Source organism: Prunus dulcis, chromosome 6 (assembly GCF_902201215.1).
Source record: "Prunus dulcis chromosome 6, ALMONDv2, whole genome shotgun sequence".
In the NCBI taxonomy this organism is placed as follows: domain Eukaryota; kingdom Viridiplantae; phylum Streptophyta; class Magnoliopsida; order Rosales; family Rosaceae; genus Prunus; species Prunus dulcis.
This window is the reverse complement of record NC_047655.1, coordinates 26,439,087-26,457,642: the sequence shown is the minus strand read 5'-3', so window position 1 is coordinate 26,457,642 and position 18,556 is coordinate 26,439,087. Positions and strand designations below refer to the sequence as shown.

The 18,556-nt window shown below is 37.2% G+C and overlaps 3 protein-coding genes and 1 pseudogene across 4 annotated transcripts; 1 reads left to right on the top strand and 3 right to left on the bottom strand.

The window, feature by feature from the left end:
- Positions 1-2,342: 2,342 nt before the first annotated feature.
- Positions 2,343-3,198, bottom strand: LOC117632147 (protein NIM1-INTERACTING 1). Its single transcript, XM_034365567.1, has one exon. It carries the CDS (start codon positions 2,844-2,846, stop codon positions 2,499-2,501), a length of 348 nt encoding a protein of 115 aa, XP_034221458.1. The 5' UTR covers positions 2,847-3,198; the 3' UTR covers positions 2,343-2,498.
- Positions 3,199-3,785: 587 nt separating this feature from the next.
- LOC117631556 (inactive glucose-6-phosphate 1-dehydrogenase 4, chloroplastic) lies at positions 3,786-8,183 on the bottom strand. Its single transcript, XM_034364785.1, has 12 exons — positions 7,804-8,183; positions 6,799-7,024; positions 6,399-6,661; positions 6,101-6,195; positions 5,845-5,959; positions 5,518-5,723; positions 5,327-5,435; positions 5,182-5,219; positions 4,965-5,085; positions 4,697-4,899; positions 4,377-4,577; positions 3,786-4,288 (listed from the first exon to the last, which is right to left on the bottom strand). Exons 1-12 carry the CDS (start codon positions 7,891-7,893, stop codon positions 4,051-4,053), a joined length of 1,905 nt encoding a protein of 634 aa, XP_034220676.1. The 5' UTR covers positions 7,894-8,183; the 3' UTR covers positions 3,786-4,050.
- A 922-nt stretch (positions 8,184-9,105) lies between these two features.
- LOC117630936 (pyrrolidone-carboxylate peptidase) lies at positions 9,106-12,128 on the top strand. 2 transcript variants are annotated; one of them, XM_034363813.1, is made up of 5 exons: positions 9,106-9,288; positions 10,199-10,526; positions 11,073-11,177; positions 11,282-11,329; positions 11,617-12,128. In XM_034363813.1, exons 2-5 carry the CDS (start codon positions 10,266-10,268, stop codon positions 11,854-11,856), a joined length of 654 nt encoding a protein of 217 aa, XP_034219704.1. In that variant the 5' UTR covers positions 9,106-9,288; positions 10,199-10,265; the 3' UTR covers positions 11,857-12,128. The 2 variants fall into 2 exon arrangements, with proteins under 2 accessions (XP_034219704.1, XP_034219705.1); XM_034363814.1 differs by having other exon boundaries at positions 9,106-9,368.
- Positions 12,129-14,054: 1,926 nt separating this feature from the next.
- On the bottom strand, positions 14,055-17,509 carry LOC117630579 (annotated as a pseudogene).
- Positions 17,510-18,556: the final 1,047 nt, after the last annotated feature.

The window sequence follows — 18,556 nt, the reverse complement described above, 5'->3', positions numbered from 1 at the left end:
CCAACATTCGTATCACAGCTGTGAACTTCTGCTCTGGAAGAAGTCCCAAATTTCCAGCACAATATCTCTTTTGAACAAAATATTCATCATAATTGCAAATATCATGCATGATTTTTTTTGAACAAATGAGGTTGCATTCTATATCTCCCTCGAAAATGAACATCAGAGTACAGAGATTGTGGGATAAAATAATCTTCCATAAGATTCTTGCCCCGGGAATGTCTATGTCTGTCCACATTTGGGCGACGGCCTTCTCGTGAACCACGGCGAGCCTGCTTTTCTTCCTCCAGAAAAGCAACTGCTATGCCAAGTTGCTCATCTAGTTCTCTCTGCGCCCTTTTGCTTGCAGCTCGTCTACGCATTCTTTCTCTAGTTTCTCTCTCTTGCCTCTCCAAAATCTCTTCCATGTTTGCCATTGAGAATGGAGAATGAAAGCTAAAATTTGAGAAATGGAAATGTAGAGAAGAATTGGTGTGGGAGGTATGAGCTGAACCTCTGATTTTATAGAAAAAATGTACACAGATAGATATGACACTGGCACAATCTTAGAGGGTGAAAATCTTATATGAAATTTGAAATTCAAATGAAATTTCAAATTTCAAATTTATCTAAAATTTGAATTCCGAAATGTATCTGAAATTTGACATTTTGAATTTATCTGAAATTTGAATTTTGAAATGTATCTGAAATTTGAAATTTATTTGAAATTTATCTGAAATTTGAAACCGAAAATCTTATCCGATATGAATAGTATTGACACGTAGGAACCCAAAAATCTTATCCGAAAATATTATCCAAATTAATTATGTAAGTAAACAAAATTGTGAAAAAAAACAAAAAAATGAATAGTAATTGTCATGGCAAGCCCCTAACTGCTGGAAGCACATTTTGCTGGAGGGGACTAGGGCAGCCACTATTCATGTGAATAGTGGCTACCCTAGGACTAATCTTGCCATGGCAAGGGGCAACTGGTGGAAATGCTCTTAGCGTTTATGTTCGTATAAGCATTCTTACTGTAGTTTTAGTGTTGGATCTTTTAATTTGAGTATAATGTAACGTGGTGATTAGATTATTTGTTTGATGTTAGAAAGGTTTACACCTTTGTTAGGGTTTAGTGAAACAAGAATTTTTGTTCTCTTTTTGGTCGAACAAGAATTGTGGTGTCGATTATATTGCCTTCTGGTGCTCTCTATAGCTCCCAAGACCTGTCTCTAATGCTGCTGGAAATGAATGTGAAAAATCTCAATTTTCTGCCTCATTTTTTCCCCTATAAATATGAAAATATAATCTCTTGTATTTGGTGTGCGGGATATATATCGTAATCGGAAGAAATGTCTCATGAATATCCTCAAAAAGGTGCATAAAGTGAGTTAGATCATGTTGAGTTTCTTGTCTTTGATTTTGAACAATGTAATTGGGATGTAGGAACTTGAAGAAGTGAAGATTGTATTGTTAATTTGTTTATTCGGGTCTTTCCATAATGAACTTAATCAATGTGTGATTTGTTTTCAATGGAATAGAATGACCTCGTTGTGACGTTGTGACAATAGGGAGTTCAGATCGAGAATTGAAGCTAGTGATTGGTGTCGGCCTGCTTTGTACACACAATGCCTCCTGGCGTCAAGGAATTGAGAGATTATCTTAAGATGTTCTTGGGTATTAAAAAGGTGAGTTTACGATGAATAATGTGTAACATCCCTAGGTTGGGCTATAGTCCTTGTTCTTTTAACAATATGAATGAAATCCATTTCTCAGAAGGAAAAAAACAGTAATTAGTTACTATTAAAGAAGTTAAGAGTAGTTATCTCTGCACTTAGAGGTCTTGTCCGAATCGTTCCTCTTTCAATATATATCGCTTGTATTTAAAATGAACAACAACAAAAAAAATTTCTATGGAGTCAACTTGTGTTGCTTCTTCTCTAACCTCTCACATGGCGTCGGTTTTACATGGATCCCACAACATCATGAAATCCATCTTATGAGATTTATTAGATCATATATAGAAAAGATATCTAAGTGGGACCTATTGTAGGTTCTTGTGATGTCTTCAAACGTGGTCCAGTGTTTGATGTGAATCAACTAATAAGTTTGCTCATTTTCAAAGGTTGCATTGAATGGATCAAACCTGGTGGTTTAATTTGCTGATGTCATGATATAACATCACTCAATTATTCTCTTTCTTTCATCAATTTCATGCTAATAGTAGTGGTTAAAACTTAAAACTACCCCTAATGGCCAATATAATAGTTTATTTATAACCCAAGAATATATTTTCTGGTAGAAAAATAATTTCACTGATGGCCAGACCATTGAGAGACAGTGAAAGATTTTAGCAAAGCACATAGAAACAAATTAATTAGTAATTTACAGAAGCTTAATTAACGGTGCTTAATTTCTTAATGCATGCATTACAATATATAAGATACGTACATAGTCAACCTGAATTCCACGTGGAGGAAGGTGCACTGTCAGATCATTTGACCTGCGCGCCTTCCAAGCTACAAAGAAAGCCTTAGGTCTAAACCATTACCTCCTTTGTCTTCTTTCTTATCATATTCTTCTGTTTTAGAGGGACCCGCTTCTCCATGATGACCAGAGCTCTTATCATCCTCAAGGAAGTCTTCTGGTTGAAATGCTGGGTTCCAAGCCCCAGCATCAGCAGCCTTGTCTTCTTCTTGCATCTTCTTCTCATCTTTTTTATCCTTTGACTCATGATTGCTTGAGTTGCCCCTCAAAAGTTCACGCATCTCCCTTGTACTTCTAATCAGAGCAAAGAATTTCTCAATCTTTTCCTCTTCATCCTCTTCTTCACTTTCTATCTTCCTTTTCTTTCTCTCTCCATCCATGTTTTCTTCTCTTCTTAGTTTTTTGAGAGACAGAGAGACAGAGAGACAGAGAGAGAGGAAGACAGAGACAGAGAGACAGAGAGAGGGGGAGGAGATATCAGGTATGGGCTAGTATAGTTTTTTTATTTATTTCTAAAGATTACATCTGAACATGGTCTGTTTCTGTGGAGTAGTGCCCATTACTTAATCTGGGAGTGGGTGTAAGGGTTGAGAGAGAGAGAGAGAGAGAGAGAGAGAGAGAGAGAGAGAGAAGCAATGGACATCATTTTGTTTTCTTCTGCATTGCTTCTATTATTTCTTTAACTGGCTTTGTGTGCGACCGAGAAAGAGAAAGAGAATAGCTAATCGATTGCTTATGAACTCGTAAGTGTGTTGCTTGGCTCTTTATAAGTCGCTGCCGCGTAATGTTTTTGACAAGAAAGAGAAGAGAGAGTCATTGATAAGAGGATGACACATTGACAAGAATGCCCATCCGAAACTCTGCATATTTTCACTCGCACAAGATTCCAATAGTGTAAGAAACCAGTGGTACAAAGGTCAATTCACATTATAGATTGCACTTGCCCAAATAATTGTAAGCGTCATCCCCATAACGTAAGGTCCACCAACTTCGTAGTGACACCACAGTATTATGACATGTGATAATACGACATCTTACTGGCCCTTGATTCCTTGATATATATATATATATCATGGGGTCATATCATGATGTAGTCTTTTTTATTTTTAAACCCCATCAATCTATCTTTTCAAGGTTTAAAGAGATTATAAGTTTTGAATCTCTCCTTCCCACCGATTGAAAAGAAAAAGCTTTCTTAGACTTATAGAGAAGCGAATCAATCGAGCACTCATGACTCCCTTAGAACATAAATGGTTAACTCAATATTGTATACTGAGTCATTAATGATTATTTGATTTGGTGACACTTAATATAAACAATTTGCTAAAATGATCAATGATTGAAACATACAGTATCTCATCCAAAAAAATATATACAAAAAGAAACATATTATATGGCAATGTGAAGCAGCTCAGAAGCCATCTTGCACCATTGCTGACCACAGAATTTTCTGTATGGAATTCTGGAAACACAAAGCTATGAAGCGAAGTATTAACACAATCCAAGTGGAAAATAATCATGAATTACATGATAAGGTAAAAGAAAGAGCCACAAGAAAATAACTTATACAGAAATCTTAAATTGCTAGTCCTCTGCCCAGCGAACCCCATGTTTTGCCCACAGATAGTATGCTCCTACCGGGCCTCTACCCCCCAGCTCATACAGCTCCGGTGCTATATTTTTCTTGTCTATCTCATTCAGAATTGGGGTTAGAATATTCCATGCAGCTGCGAGCTCATCGCTTCTCAGAAACAGATGGTTGTCTCCATTAATGACATCAAGAAGGAGATGTTCATACGAATCAGGCACCTCTACATTGTACCTGCCATAGTAACGCAAACAAGCACTTTTAAGTCATATAAAAATTGTGTACTGGAGTAAACCTGGCAATGCTATGCTAGAGTTCTTACTTATCCTTATAAAGTAAATTCAGCTCTGGAGAATCCAACTTGAACCCCAATCCTGGAATCTTATTGTTAACTCTGACTAGGATGGCTTCATCAGGTGTATCACGCAGAATCAGTTCATTGGTAGCGAGGTCGATGTTGTGCCCCATACGCTCACGATAAAGGTTTCCTGGGACACGATGAAACTGTATGCGTATCTCCACTCTGCATTTTACAATTTGTACTCAGTAAGAAGATTCTAAGTTGTCAAACTAGATTCTAGCTTAAATGTTTGACTAATATAATGAATTTTCCCCCCAAAGTAGTACTAAAATGTATGTAACCTGTGTTGGATGAGTCCCATGCCAGCTTTGATCAGGAACGGCACACCATCCCAGCGTGCGTTGTCAATGTACAATGCAGCAGCAAAATATGTGGGGGTCAGGCTGTTCATAAATAGATCAACCTTATCTCTAGTACTCCCTTTATATTGGCCAAGTATAACATCGCTGGGCTCCAATTTCCGGACTGATCTCAGAAGTTTGGCCTGAAAATAAGCTTGTCATAAAAACAACTATAGGCATTCCGTAGGAGTATAACATGCAGGCATACCTTTTCATTTCGTATATCTTCCCCATCTAGACTTATTGGTGTTTCCATGGCAAGCAATGCTATTGTTTGAAGTATATGACTGTGTACTATGTCACGAATGATCCCGTAACCATCAAAGTACCTTCAGAAAAGGAAAAGAAAATAAGTTATCATGGCAGTTCTTTCTCAGGTTTTACTGTACGTACTCTAAAAGCAAGGATACAGCCAACAGGATTGCCTTCCTGCTTGGACACCCAAGTCTTCTGATAAAATGACCTGCAACACAACTCAAGTGTTTTACATAAAATATATATACATATGAATATGTACATGCTACATATATTTCATTAGATGAAAAAAAAAGAAGAAAAAAGATAACTTACTTGTACATTGCGTATATATGTACGGCTCCACAGCGGCTCAAATACTAGATTAGCAAATCTTAAAACCGTGAGATTTTCAATAAGGTTCCTTCCTAGAAGATGATCAATCCTGAAATAAGAGACAGTGTCAATACATGAATGGATGATGTCAATCTTCTGTTTGATATGTGTAGAAAGTATAAACAGGAGACCTGTATATTTGTTTCTCTTCAAACTTAGAACGCAGAGACTGCGTCAACCGATGAGATGATAATACATCAAAGCCAAAAGGTTTCTCAATGATTACACGATTCCAGCCCTTCAGGGTTTGGGCATTATCAGCGAGAGAACATGCAACATTTATAAGTGCTTCTTGTGGCACAGAAAGGTAAAATATCCTGTTCGCTTCACATTTTCCCTGAGGTAGGTTAGCTGTTACAGAATCAATTATCAAAAGCATCCAGCTAGTAATTTCGACAGGCAAATAAGTGCTATTTAAGACAGAAAATATTTTCTTAATATCTGTGCATTCATTTTACCTCAAACTGCTTCATCAGCACATTGAGTTTTGACATCCCTTCTCTGTTGTCATAACCTCCATTAATGTAGTGTGTTCTACTAAGGAAAACATCCATTTTGTCTCCACAGTTTTCTCTGAGAGGTATTTGTATGTCCAATGGTTAACTTAAAATGCAGACATCTTTAGGCCCTTTGAAAACGGATGCTATTACATACAACAAAAAATAAAAAACTAGAAGACATATCATGGAATATAAGGTGACACAAGAAGCATACTGATGGTCAACACGACAAGTCAAAGTTGAAGCGATCATGGATCTCAGATCATCATCTGTCATATTCTTTCTTGAATAACCAAAGATACTTACATTCTGCAGTCAAAAAGTAAAACAATGAAAGAAGGAAACACTTTTTTACTCAATGAAATGTAGAACAACTTTGTATAACTTGGTTCTTGGCCAAACAGGAACTTCATTGTACATGCTAGAACCATATTAATCATGGATTGATGATAGTGTCACAACAGAAATGCCCCTAAAAATCTGGCTGGACAACGATAGCAAAGTCATCCTACCTCAGGAAGAAAGCCACTGTAATACAGCGCAAAAAGCGCTGGAAAAATCTTTCTCCTAGCCAGCTCACCAGTTGCTCCTATGACCGCAATGCAGAGTGAGGGTTCTTCACCACACTCAACGAGAAACTTGGAGGAATGTGTTTGTGGCATGGAAGGAGATTCCACTGAAGTAGTGGGCTCTGTTACAGAAGCATGTGGTTGGGAACTTGGCAATGAACTTTCTTCAAGTTCTGAAGTTGTTTTCGAAGTTTGATCATTGGAATCTGCAGATACATCATCTAGAATATGTAAAGACTTCACCATGAAGAAAAGGAGAACATTAATTGTAAAACACCCCTTTTTAAATAAATAAATAAAAATTTACTAACCATCAACCAATTTTAAAGTTGATGCGATATACCTTCATGTGATAAAGTCGAACCAGATTGATCTGTTGAGTGATCTTTGAATTGATTTTTAATACTCTTATACTCATTTGTAGGTCCAAGTTTTCTCTGATGCTGTTGATGGTGTAAGTTCTCAAGTATCCATTGTTTTAAGCCACAAAAGTTTCGGCACAAAGGGAGAGATCCTCCATGAAGCACAACTCGTCCACCCAACCCAGAACGGAAGTAGTTTGCTGGAGCCTACAAACAACCCAAAAAAGAAAGAATTTTTCCTTAATTAGTACAGATGACAACTAGCCCTGATGAAGCTTATAAAGCTAGAATAATATGCCCCCATCCCGAGTCCCTGCCCATTCCCACTTGTGGGATGAGCTTGGATGAGCATGAGCTAGAAATAGTCAATGACACTGAATGAAGCAATTAAACACCAATACACACATTTTTATTGGTAATGAAAATTATACACAATTTCATCTCACCCCCAAATCCCTCTTTTCAATCTCTTATTCCCTCTAGAATCTAATGAGACAAAAAAATGAGAGAAAGAGGAAGATGGATAAAAATGTCATAACCTCAAAGCCTGAAGTTCAAACCATCTTGACCTTACTCTATCTTCCTCACAGACCTGCCCCCCAAATTCAGCACTTTGGATTTTAGGAGTTTAAGACAAGTTAACTAACAAGACCTCACTCATGGTGCATAGACTCAAAATCTCATCACCCCACATCTATAATTAATTAGAACCCATTTACAAAAGTCCTCCTTTTCCCCTATCTCAGTTATAGCTTCAGCTCGGTTGTCCAAAAAACACAAGACAAAGCAAAGCAAAGCAAAAAACAAATTTGATCATTTCCATTTTTCCTTTTTCAGTCTAAAAGATCCAAAATTTTCACTGCTTCTCACCCATTTTCCCAGAAACCAAACACCCCATTTCACCAAATACTACACTAAACACTATGCATCACTACACAAAGATAAAAGTACAAATGAATATACATATTTGATAGTTGAGAGCTCACCCCAAAAGAGAACTGGTAAGCACTGGAGTAGAGATAGCTTGGCCTTGAAACTGAGGATGGTACAGATACAGCTGAAAATGACATCGACATCCTTTTGATCTGTTTTCGAGCTCAGGCTCTACATTCTTTTGATGTTCTGTGACTGAGCTCTCGTAGAAGAATACAGAGGACGATTGCAACCAAAGGTTTGTAGTTTTGGGTGCACCCGATAAAACTATCATTGACCCCGTGAGATTAATCGATCGGTTGATAAGTTTTCATGGGTTAAACCAGAAATGATTGGGCGGCGGGTGAGAAAATGGACGGTTGTGATGGGATGAGAGAGTGTTATTTAATCTTACAATCTTTAAATTTTGATCTGTACTACGTTATCATTGCGTTACGTCATGTTCACGTACTTTTTATTTTTGTCGTTTCTTTAAAACCAGGGGCTTTGTCGGTTTGTTCTTATCCAGAAAAAAAAACAGAAACAAAAAAACAACAACAGGGGATTTTTCATGGGCTTGGTATAAAACCTTGTTTGGTTATTTAGGTTGGATCGGATGTAGGTCTTTATAAATCTCCGTGGCCCATTTGTACCCTACACTTTCTCATGGCTGCTATCATTTGTCCTCTAAGTCCTTACAATTGACCAACTGGCCAAGGGTAAGTTGGAATGTGGCAATCAAAGGAAAAAAACACACCAACCATTGATTTTAATCACCCAATATTTAGACTTTGCATAAACATGCCCTACATTTGTTCTTGTATAGAAAGTCTCATGCATAAAACAAGTTTACACAATAAACTCTTACAATCGTCTTTCATATATTCGTCAGGTGATTAATTATCATGATATGTGAGATATTCATTTATGTAGGTTCTTTTTTATGAGTGGTTAAGCTACAAATACTATGATGCATTTATTGCGTTAAACAATTTCTTTCTTTTCAAAAAGGGAAGTGCTTAGTACAATAATTATGAAAGTAGTTTGGTATAATCTGTGACAAACCCATATGTGATCATAGCAAAACTCAATGGAAAGAGAAGGAATCTTTGGGTTTAGTAGCTAAATTATCTTTGGTAGGACCAAAACTCAAGCACAAACAATAAACGACAAATCATTGGATAATAAACAGAGAGAACCAAAGAAAAGAAAAAGAAAGTTCCTCACCTAAATTAAATGTACAGTTGCCAACTCCAATAAAGAATGTATGCAATTATGTGGTGCGTGCTATCCATCCCAAGTTCCTCATTACCCCAATATTATATTTCAATTATCAATTATAAATCATCTATAAATCATGAATATATACTCTGTTTTTTGTTGTTTGATAGTGACCCTCCACTAACACGTTCCTTTGCATAACCTCCTCCCCTTCTCTCTCTTTCTCTTTCCCTCTCTCTCTCTTTATCTTATAATCAATCTACTTGGAATCTTTACCAGTTGTAAATAAATCATCTTGAGCAGATAAGACTGGTGGTTGAGGCTTGTGAAGATTACAGGCAAGAAAGGCTCTTCTTTTTTCTTTTGATATAATTTTCAGAATCTTGCATGTTTTAATTCCAAGGCTTTGTTTTTCAAGGTAGATTTCTGGGTCTTTGACTTATATCATCATCTGGATGCCTCATCAGTCTGATTCCAATTCGCGTTTTGGTTTTACTTTTTTGGGTTCGGATGGCTTTGTTTAAATCCAGTGTTTCATCTGTGTGGTTTGTCTTGGGAGCTAAATTTGTGGAGGGTCTAGTACAATCTGATATCCACTTTTATTTGATCTTCATGCACTGCAGGATATTGAGTTTTCAATTTATATCCAATTAACAAAATTTATTGTTTGTCAGTTAGTTTAGTGTCTGCCTTCATACAGAGCCATTTTATCTTGTTGGTGGTGACTGCTGACTCTGAGTTTCTGGCCATGGGGATTTCTCAATTTTGCATTTGATGTGGTTTTTCGAATAAAAATTGGTGTATGCAGTCTCATCCATAAAGATGCTTATCTGAAAGAAATGAAAACAAATGGGCTTCAGTCCTTTGATTGGTCTGACTGAACTTGATCGGTTCATCAAGTATTAAAATTGTAACTGCTAGACAGACAGTTGCTAATTGTTTATAGTTTAACTGTTTCAACAGTATCCATTCATATAATTGTTTAGCTGTTATATTATGGTATTAACTACTACTATGCTACGAGCATGATTTAAAGGAAGAGCATTGATATAATGAATCTGTTAAGAATCAGCTTTCGGATTTTAAAGTAACCAATGAGTTTCATAGATAAAAACTTTCAGTGGTGTAAACTCAGCAGGAGCTAAACCTAGACAGGTTGCTGATTGTAGACGTAGACTTCTTTACTCTGTATGTACTTGTGTTTATGCCTCTGCATTTTTTTCACTCATTTCCGGTAGTTTGATGCAGGTACTTAGATATTACTTCCGATTTGATGCTATAACACATTCCTCAATTAGATATTAATAGCTCATAAATGGGGTCTGAAGGGCCTTCAACAGTAACAATTCATGTGACTGGTTTTAAGAAATTCCATGGAGTTTCAGAGAATCCAACTGAGACTATTGTCAGTAATCTCAAAGAGTATGTGAAGAAGAAGGGTTCACCAAAGGGTCTGGTTCTTGGAAGTTGCAGCATTCTTGAGACTGCAGGACAAGGAGCAGTTGTTCCCCTATACCAGACATTGCGATCTGCTATCAGCGAGCAGGATTCTTCAAATTCCAGTAGAATTATTTGGGTGAGTTGTTTTCATGTCTGCCCATTGCTTCTCATTTTCTAAGCTGGATCACACTTTATTTCAAGTTCCTTTCTTTCTGTCCTTAGAAGCTAGTCTGCTAAGCATATATAACTAGCTAGTAGACTTTAAAGACCCCTACATATCTAAGAATATCAGCATGGTTTGGGTTCAAAACTTGGGACTCAAATTCATTTATCATTTCTCCTTTTAAACAATGTTCTTTTGATTTGTTCATATAGGAATTGGATACAGCTCAAAGAATTTATAGGAATTTGATTTGATGATTGGTTCTTTCCCATCTGGTTTTTCTATTATGTGAAAGAAATTTTTTCACATAAAACTTTAGAAAATAGTCATTATCAACATCATCTATAGAGAAAAAGCTTGTGCACATGTATTAAAGATTTTACTAGAACTTTAATAAATAACAGAACTTTCCATCACATCTGTTCAAGAGCATTTCATCGCTACGATTGTTGTACTTGCGCAGATGTATTCATGTGTTATGTGTCTTACCCTTTCTTAATTTTAACCGTAATTATGTAGGTACACTTTGGTGTTAATAGTGGTGCAACAAGGTTTGCTATTGAGCATCAAGCTGTCAATGAAGCTACTTTTCGTTGCCCTGATGAGATGGGATGGAAGCCTCAGGTTAGACAGAACTTGCAGGGGTTGTCTCTGGTGAATTGGGATTTTATTTGACATCAGCTTCGAAGTTCTTCAGATTTTGTTAACTTTTATCATATGTTTTGCAGAAAGTCCCCATTATTCCTTCAGATGGTGGAATTTCACATATACGAGAGGTAGGCTGGGTGCCATGATTTTTCATTATATGCCTCCTAAAGATTTCAAGTACTTTCTCTTGCACCTCATAAATCATTAAATTTTTTTATGATTACTTGAAGAATACCTGCTTGAAGGACTGAAGTTGTCTTGAAAAATAGGTTGACTTTATACCTTAAATTTCTTTCCTCCATGATGGTTGCATAACGGTTGATTCAGAGGTCCTATTTTGTATTTGAGTATGTGACTACAATGGTTCCTCATTTTCCTCAATCTTGGAACTATTTCTTCTTCTGATTATGTGCAGACTTCTCTTCCTGTTGAGGACATAACAAAGGCCTTGGCAAAGAAGGGTTTCGAGGTGATGACCTCAGACGATGCAGGCCGCTTTGTATGCAACTATGTCTACTACCATTCCCTTCGGTTTGCAGAGCAAAACGGGATCAAATCGCTCTTTGTTCATGTGCCTCTGTTCTTGACCATAGATGAGGACACACAAATGCAATTTGCTGCTTCCTTGTTAGAGGTGCTCACTTCATTAAATTAGCAGTCCATCATCATCCAACCATATCTGTATGCCAAAGAGCTTGATCGAAAAGCTAGTATGAAGTTGCCACGTTTATTAAGGTGGATCAACGCTTCATAAATGGAAATGCTTGAATAATCAGGAAGTGTAATCAAAGCGAAACTGTATTGAAAGAACATTCTTAATTGTGATGTATTTTTCCATAAGTGTTTTCCAGCAGGTTCCGGTAACTTGCCGAAATTTTTCAATCCAATATGTGAATGACATCCCAGTTTGCTCATGGAGCTTGCTAATACTTGTGTTATGTGCATCTCCTTCAGTGTGATAATATTGGATTAAAAGAAAAGAAAAAAGTACATAAGGTGAAGAAACAGAAATCAAATGAGTAGATTTGCTATATTAAAAAAACAGGGGAGGATCCAAAACAGAGCAAGAAAGTCAAAAGAGAGCAGAACAATTGCTTGAGTTCATAAGAGTGGGAGAAAAACTTTCCTCTGTGGAGATAAGGTATGATGCACAATGAATGACTAACAAACCGCTACTATTTTCATAGTAATGGGTATGGCAATTACTTGGCACTCTGAGGTTGCATCTAGAATTGCCAAAAGTCAGTGCTTTCTCTATCGAGAGATATAGTTGATGTGGTCCTGTATGACCTATTATACTAGATGTTATAATGGTGCTCTATGGTCCCCCATTAGATGGACCAATCTAAAAACATCACTGAGCGGAGAAAAAACTTGCATATTCCGGTAGTATATATTGTTTAAGTATGTCTTCCTCTTTGTTTGATTTCTCGAAAATTTAAGAAATGACTTAAAAGTTTCTGAAAGTCCGTCCCTCTTCATGTAATTTGTCAAAATTTCAACGAATGACTTAAGAATTTTGTAATGAGTAACATTCATCACTAATGAGTAAAGCTCAATTTTTTGAGTATGTAACAATATGGACGGCCTCGAAATTTATAAAATCCTATGTAAGAAAGTAAACTTTCAACTTTTGGTTTTGTCATTTTATTTTCTTGGCTGAATTCCTTTTCAACCCAGTTTCACCATAAGTCCAATGGTTCACTGTTGCCTACCCACCCCCAGGCAGGCATACGCAGACATATGAATTATGACCACAAAGTTCTTTTGTAATTGTGCATGTACCTTTTTCTGCTCTACTGCTATGTTTATTAGTGATAGTTTGTATGACTGACCCTTTTCTTTTGGCATTCACATCCATTGCTTCGCTTCGTAACATTGGCAAAATAGGATTGCAACTCCTAATATCCAAATTTTATTCATATAACACTAGTCTATTGTTTTATTTTGTCCCAAGAGGGAAAATTCAGACACACTGTCTTCTGATGAATGATGAATCGTTGAGAGTTATGCTTTTGGCCTCTAAATTATTTGATTGTCATGATTCTGTTGCTCTTTCATTAATGCTCTGGTTGTTATTTCTAGTATAATAATTTTGTTTCCGAATTATGATCTCGTCTGCATTATGCAGGGTATGTTCTGTGAAGGCTACATAATTTTGTTATTTCTAGCATAATTATTTTTTTATTTTTGCGCATCTCAAAACTACATAATTTCTGTGCAAGGAGAAGCGTTCAATATTCTGCCGACTTTTAACGGCGGTCTTTCAAACTGCGGATAATACATTCTTTTGCAGCGCTTAGCGACGGTCTCTTTCGCTACTAAAACCCACGAACGCAAGAAATCAAAACACCGTTGCAACAGGTTTTGCTGTCACATTTTCACTGAGAATGTATTTTTCTCTGTGTTTTCGGGGTAGACGTTTGTTTTACTTCCCCTAAAATACTATGAGCAATTTGATAACTCATGTAAAAGCCACAACAAACTTGATTGCACCAATTCAACCCAACACTACAATATATGAAAAACAAGCAACAATTGCAAAGTTAAGAAGCCGTAATGAAAGGCCAGCTGTGTTAGAAGTAAACTCCACATTATGTGAATATAATTTTGATGTTTACTAATTTGACTACTGAACACAACTTGGATTTAAACGAGATTGAAAAGGCACTAGATTTAAGTACAAACCAAATTTCTAGCTTATCTACAAGCTCTTGGATATTAAGAACAAAATAAAGCATTCTACTACACCATATACTATATATAACAGACTCTTGGACTTCTTAATTACTTGTAATTTCGTTTAGAATAGCTATATTTCTTTTATATGTATCTCAGTTTATTTTTGATTGGTTAACACCTTTCATTACCATTCTGTGGCAACATTTCTGGAGTGCCCCCCAACAAGCAGAAAACTGGTGGAATTGTAAGGGTCTGCACTGTTCCATATGCACTCCAGCAAATTGGATTTGACACAAATTTTCCTTGGGCAGGAAGCAGTTCCACTTCAGAGAGAGTGAGATTTGTACATGGCATGGAGTCGCTGCAAGCAAAATGCATAGGTGGGCTTCTCACATCATATGTACCTTTTATCTTTGAGTACAAAATATCTGATATGTGAACTGCAGAGGTTTGGTTAGGGCATTTCTTGGTGAGGCAATAGTACTGATCTAACAAAATCGGGTTTCGAACGGTGTCCATGTGAATGTTTTGGAATGTTACTCTTGACACAGACCCTGATCCACCTTGCCAAGTTTTGATTCGAACCCCATTGTCAGAGTGCTTGATGATTGAGTCCTTAACTGTAATGTTCGAAACACATGCTCGAGAATTGCGAATTCCAAGACTTCCAATGCTACATGGGAAGAAAGAGGATTTGGGTTGAGTGAATCTTGGAGAATAATGGAACTTTAGAAACCATCCATATGTGCTTTGAAGCAGTGGATGTACCTTATTCCATGACTTGGACCACAAGTAATATTCCTAATCTCCACATTATAACAACCTGCTCCAATTGATACGCAGTCATCACCTACATGAAGTAGCAATAACCAAAGAGCAAGGTAAGCATTTGAGAGATTGCACGATGGACAACAAATTGGAAGCTTCTGTTGTGTAATTAGTAATTACCATTGGAGATGACTGAATTATATAGTTTCACATTGTTTGTGTTCTCTATGTGAATTCCATCTGTATTGGGACTTAGAGCAGGTGCTTTTATGTTAAGTGATTCTATGTAGACGTTTTGACAGTTATCGAACCGGAAATGAAACTGGGGGCTGTTCTTAACTTTGAGTCCTATCACACTTAGATTAGAGCTCATGAAAAATCTTATGGCCTGCAACATAAAGTTCATATGTAAACAATATTTCCACCAAAGTTGACCAATGCTTACTTCACAAGTTCTGAAATTTTTTTACTGTGACTTACAACTGGGCTATCACAAGGACCAGGCTGTGTTGTTCCAGTAAAACCCTGTTCCATTGCATATATATAAAAAAACATTGTGAGAAATTGGCCTAAGAGTAATAAAATAAAACCAATGGTGCTGTGAAAGAATAACAAAGATGCTTACTTTGCGCGGCTTGCAAGGAAGGTTCCACCATTTCTCTCCTCTCCCATCTATTACACCAGTACCTTGCATTGATATTTCATTGATTCTGTAGAAAACAAGCCATTGTCTCTTGCTGTTATTTCTTGGCCATGAATCAGGTCCATCTGGTGGCATTAGTGTCCCATCAATCTTCCCCATCAACCAGCCAACGAACACGTTAGATTTCGGTAAGACAAAAAAGTTGCCAAATTTATCTCTGTCTCTCAAAGAATTTTGTTGAAAAAGCAATGCATATTTGTGTAGATGTAACTACACAATTCTAGAAAACTCAAGAATACTCATGTTGCTAGACTCTGGCGGTGGAGCATGATGGCTAAACAATAGCCACAAAAATAAATATTGTACAATATATAAGTTTCTAGTATAAGCCACACACTTGTGGCCGGAGGAAAAAGAAGCCAAGTTGGTGGACGTGGTGATGTCGGCAAAGAATGCCTATAAATAGGCATGCAATGCAATGAAACTAGGTGGAGTCTAACAAAAAGAACTCCCAATCTATAAGGGAGCCAAGAGCTGCCTAAAATCCTAAGCTAGAAAAGCTAGGAAACTAAGCAACAAAGCTAGCTATCTAGCTAATCAACTAAAGGTGGTGGGTACAACTCCCAATCCACGAGGGAGCTACATGTGAGCTACCCAACCTATGGAAGAAGCTTGAAGACAAGCTCAAGCTAGGGCCAAATAGCCCAAACTAATCTCAATCAAGTTTGGTAGCCAACAAGCCAATAAGCTAAGAAGGAGGCCAATTAGCCTACACCGAGCTATGTACTATTCTCCTCCAATGTAATAAAATCACTTTGTTCAACTATTGTCCTATTGTTCTAAACCCCTTCACACATAAACCAACAATGGTATCATAAACACTCATCACACATCCTAAAATTCCAACAAATTTAAATAAAGTTCCAGCCTTTAAGAGGAGACCTAGATTAATTACCTGCATTTTGACGCCAGGTTTACATGGCCCTGTGAATATTGTAGACTGTATCATAAAGGTATGACCTTTAGGAACAAGAACTTCTGAATCTTCAGTTTGACAAGCCGTGTCCCAAGCCAGCTTGAATGCTTGTGTGTCATCAGTAACACCATCCCCAATGGCACCATAAGATCTTACATTGAAAATAGTGGTAGGATTGTAGCTTGGGCTAACAGCCTCTGGTGCCGGAGAAGGTGGCAATGAAATTCGAGACATCAGATGCAAACCCTTATCATGTTTAGTGTCAGTACTTTGAAGGCTGCCGTGTATCGGAGGAAAGAAGAAACAAAAAGAGAAGAAAAAAATTTGAATAACAAGTACCCAAGCAAATATCATGTTCAGCATTTGCTTTCACTTAGGTACATGTAGAGCAAATGGAATGAAAGAACTTTTAGCTACTTATAGAAATAAAGTGCTTCTATTGTCCTAGAGTTTATAGCCAAATTCATGCTGTTGGATTTCAAAGAGTGCAACTGGCAACAAGGATTTTGACAGGCAAATTGTCAGTGTCATCAGCTAGGCATTGTAGGGTAAAAATAGAACTGTAGAAGCAAGGCACCCACGAATCACGATCTTAGGAAGTTGAATGCACCATAAGAGTTAAGATTTATACAGTATGTGACCACTTTGAGCACCAAACAACTTGCAAGAGATAACGCTACAAGTCTACAATCTTTGGGATAAGAGGCTATTGCTGCAGCAGAGTGAGTGTGAGTACGTCATTTTCATACTCAGAAATAAGTACGTCATTTTCATACTTAGAAAGTTTTAGTGGGAAGCTACTTTTGAAGGTCAGTCCACGCCTAACACCATTCAATAATGCATGTTGTGAGACCGACCAGTTCCATTTAGAGAGAGCTTGCTTTGGCTTTTTGGGCACAATGTGAAGAAGGGTCTGCATGCGAGGAGCTATAGCCGGCCAAGAGAAGAAAAGAAAAGGTTGGGTGGATTAAAGAGATTTTTGAGTGGTTTAGCATTTGAATGATTATGTGCACCCATTTTGGACAGGAAAAGTTGTTGCTTTGGGATCTTTAAATGAATCCCATTTTGGTTTTTCCATGATTATATTCACCCATTTCATCAGAAAAATGGCAGTTTGTTGTGAAACTAGAAGTTGTATAGCTAGCATGAGTCATGACAAGGGAGTTGTAATTGTCCTTCACCCGAGGTCCTAGGTTTGATTTCCTCCTCCCCAATATTGCCGGTATCAAAAACTCCCATTTTGGTTTTGTTTGTAATAACCAATAGCCTCTGCACCCGAGATACTAGGTTTAATTCCCCCTCCATAATATTGCTTGTAAAAAATAAAAAATAATAAAAAAGAAGTTGTATAGCATGATGCAAAGGCCTGAAGAAAGATAAGCAATGATATTAGCCATTTTTGGAAGGTTTTATTATTCCCTACATACGTATAGCTTGCAGCCAAGCATTATAGATGATGGGATTGAAAGTCTTGAAGAAGACAGAAATGAAATCATATTTCTTTTGGGATTATTATGAGGTCAACCAAAAGCAAACTTCATGCTTTGAAGAAACTCAATCCACTGACCCACCAAACCAATAGTAGCTTCTGGCTGCTGGTGAGGTCCTTTTATCTTCTTGAAGCAGACACTTCTTTATGTCGACATTCTCTCTTGAATGTCTGAATTAGGGTCACTTGGTTTAGACAATTTCAGTCCTCAAAATGTTGAGGTGAATGAGGCACATCTTTAAGTATAAAAAAGCAGCAATGAAATAAGTAAAAGAACAGGTCCAGAGCTTCGCAGAAACGCCAAGAATTTTGATTTGCTTGCAGTGCTAGCAGGCTATGGCAACCCACCCAAGGCCCACATGATTTATAAATTATGTAAATCAGCCCGTCTATTATTCTAAGAAAGTTGACCAGCCTAATTTCAAGGGATGAGCGAGCGACGCGGCGCGGCGGAAGCTTGTCTATGTGCGACCTGTGACACTAAGCATGGCCAATGGGGACAGAAAACTGATTGGACGAATTGAACAATAAGTTTTTTTAAAAAAAATTCCAAAGGGCCTTGTTAGTTATTTACCATCTGTTCTCCAGTCAACTGCATGGCCTCTCAAGGTGTTCTACAGTTTTTATCTTGTTGCTATCTAGGTAAAAAGTAAAAAGTAAAAAGTAAAATTTTGATGAATCCAATTAACCATATATTCATGAAAGTGAGAAGGGGGTTGTTCAGATTTTCAACTGATACCGCCCATAATTTGGATAACTTCAGTTTGGAAAAGTTTTTGTTTTCCTAATAATCAAAA

Excerpts from the sequence above, each read along its gene's own strand:
- LOC117632147 (XM_034365567.1), bottom strand. The coding sequence starts at position 2,846 with ATGGATGGAGAGAGAAAGAAAAGGAAGATAGAAAGTGAAGAAGAGGAT.
- LOC117631556 (XM_034364785.1), bottom strand. The coding sequence starts at position 7,893 with ATGTCGATGTCATTTTCAGCTGTATCTGTACCATCCTCAGTTTCAAGG. Across the intron at positions 5,724-5,844 it reads TGCTGATGAAGCAGTTTGAG|GGAAAATGTGAAGCGAACAG; the intron begins GTAAAATGAATG and ends AACCTACCTCAG. Across the intron at positions 5,086-5,181 it reads TTGGGTGTCCAAGCAGGAAG|GTACTTTGATGGTTACGGGA; the intron begins GCAATCCTGTTG and ends CCTTTTCTGAAG.
- LOC117630936 (XM_034363813.1), top strand. The coding sequence starts at position 10,266 with ATGGGGTCTGAAGGGCCTTCAACAGTAACAATTCATGTGACTGGTTTT. Across the intron at positions 10,527-11,072 it reads ATTCCAGTAGAATTATTTGG|GTACACTTTGGTGTTAATAG; the intron begins GTGAGTTGTTTT and ends GTAATTATGTAG. Across the intron at positions 11,330-11,616 it reads GAATTTCACATATACGAGAG|ACTTCTCTTCCTGTTGAGGA; the intron begins GTAGGCTGGGTG and ends GATTATGTGCAG.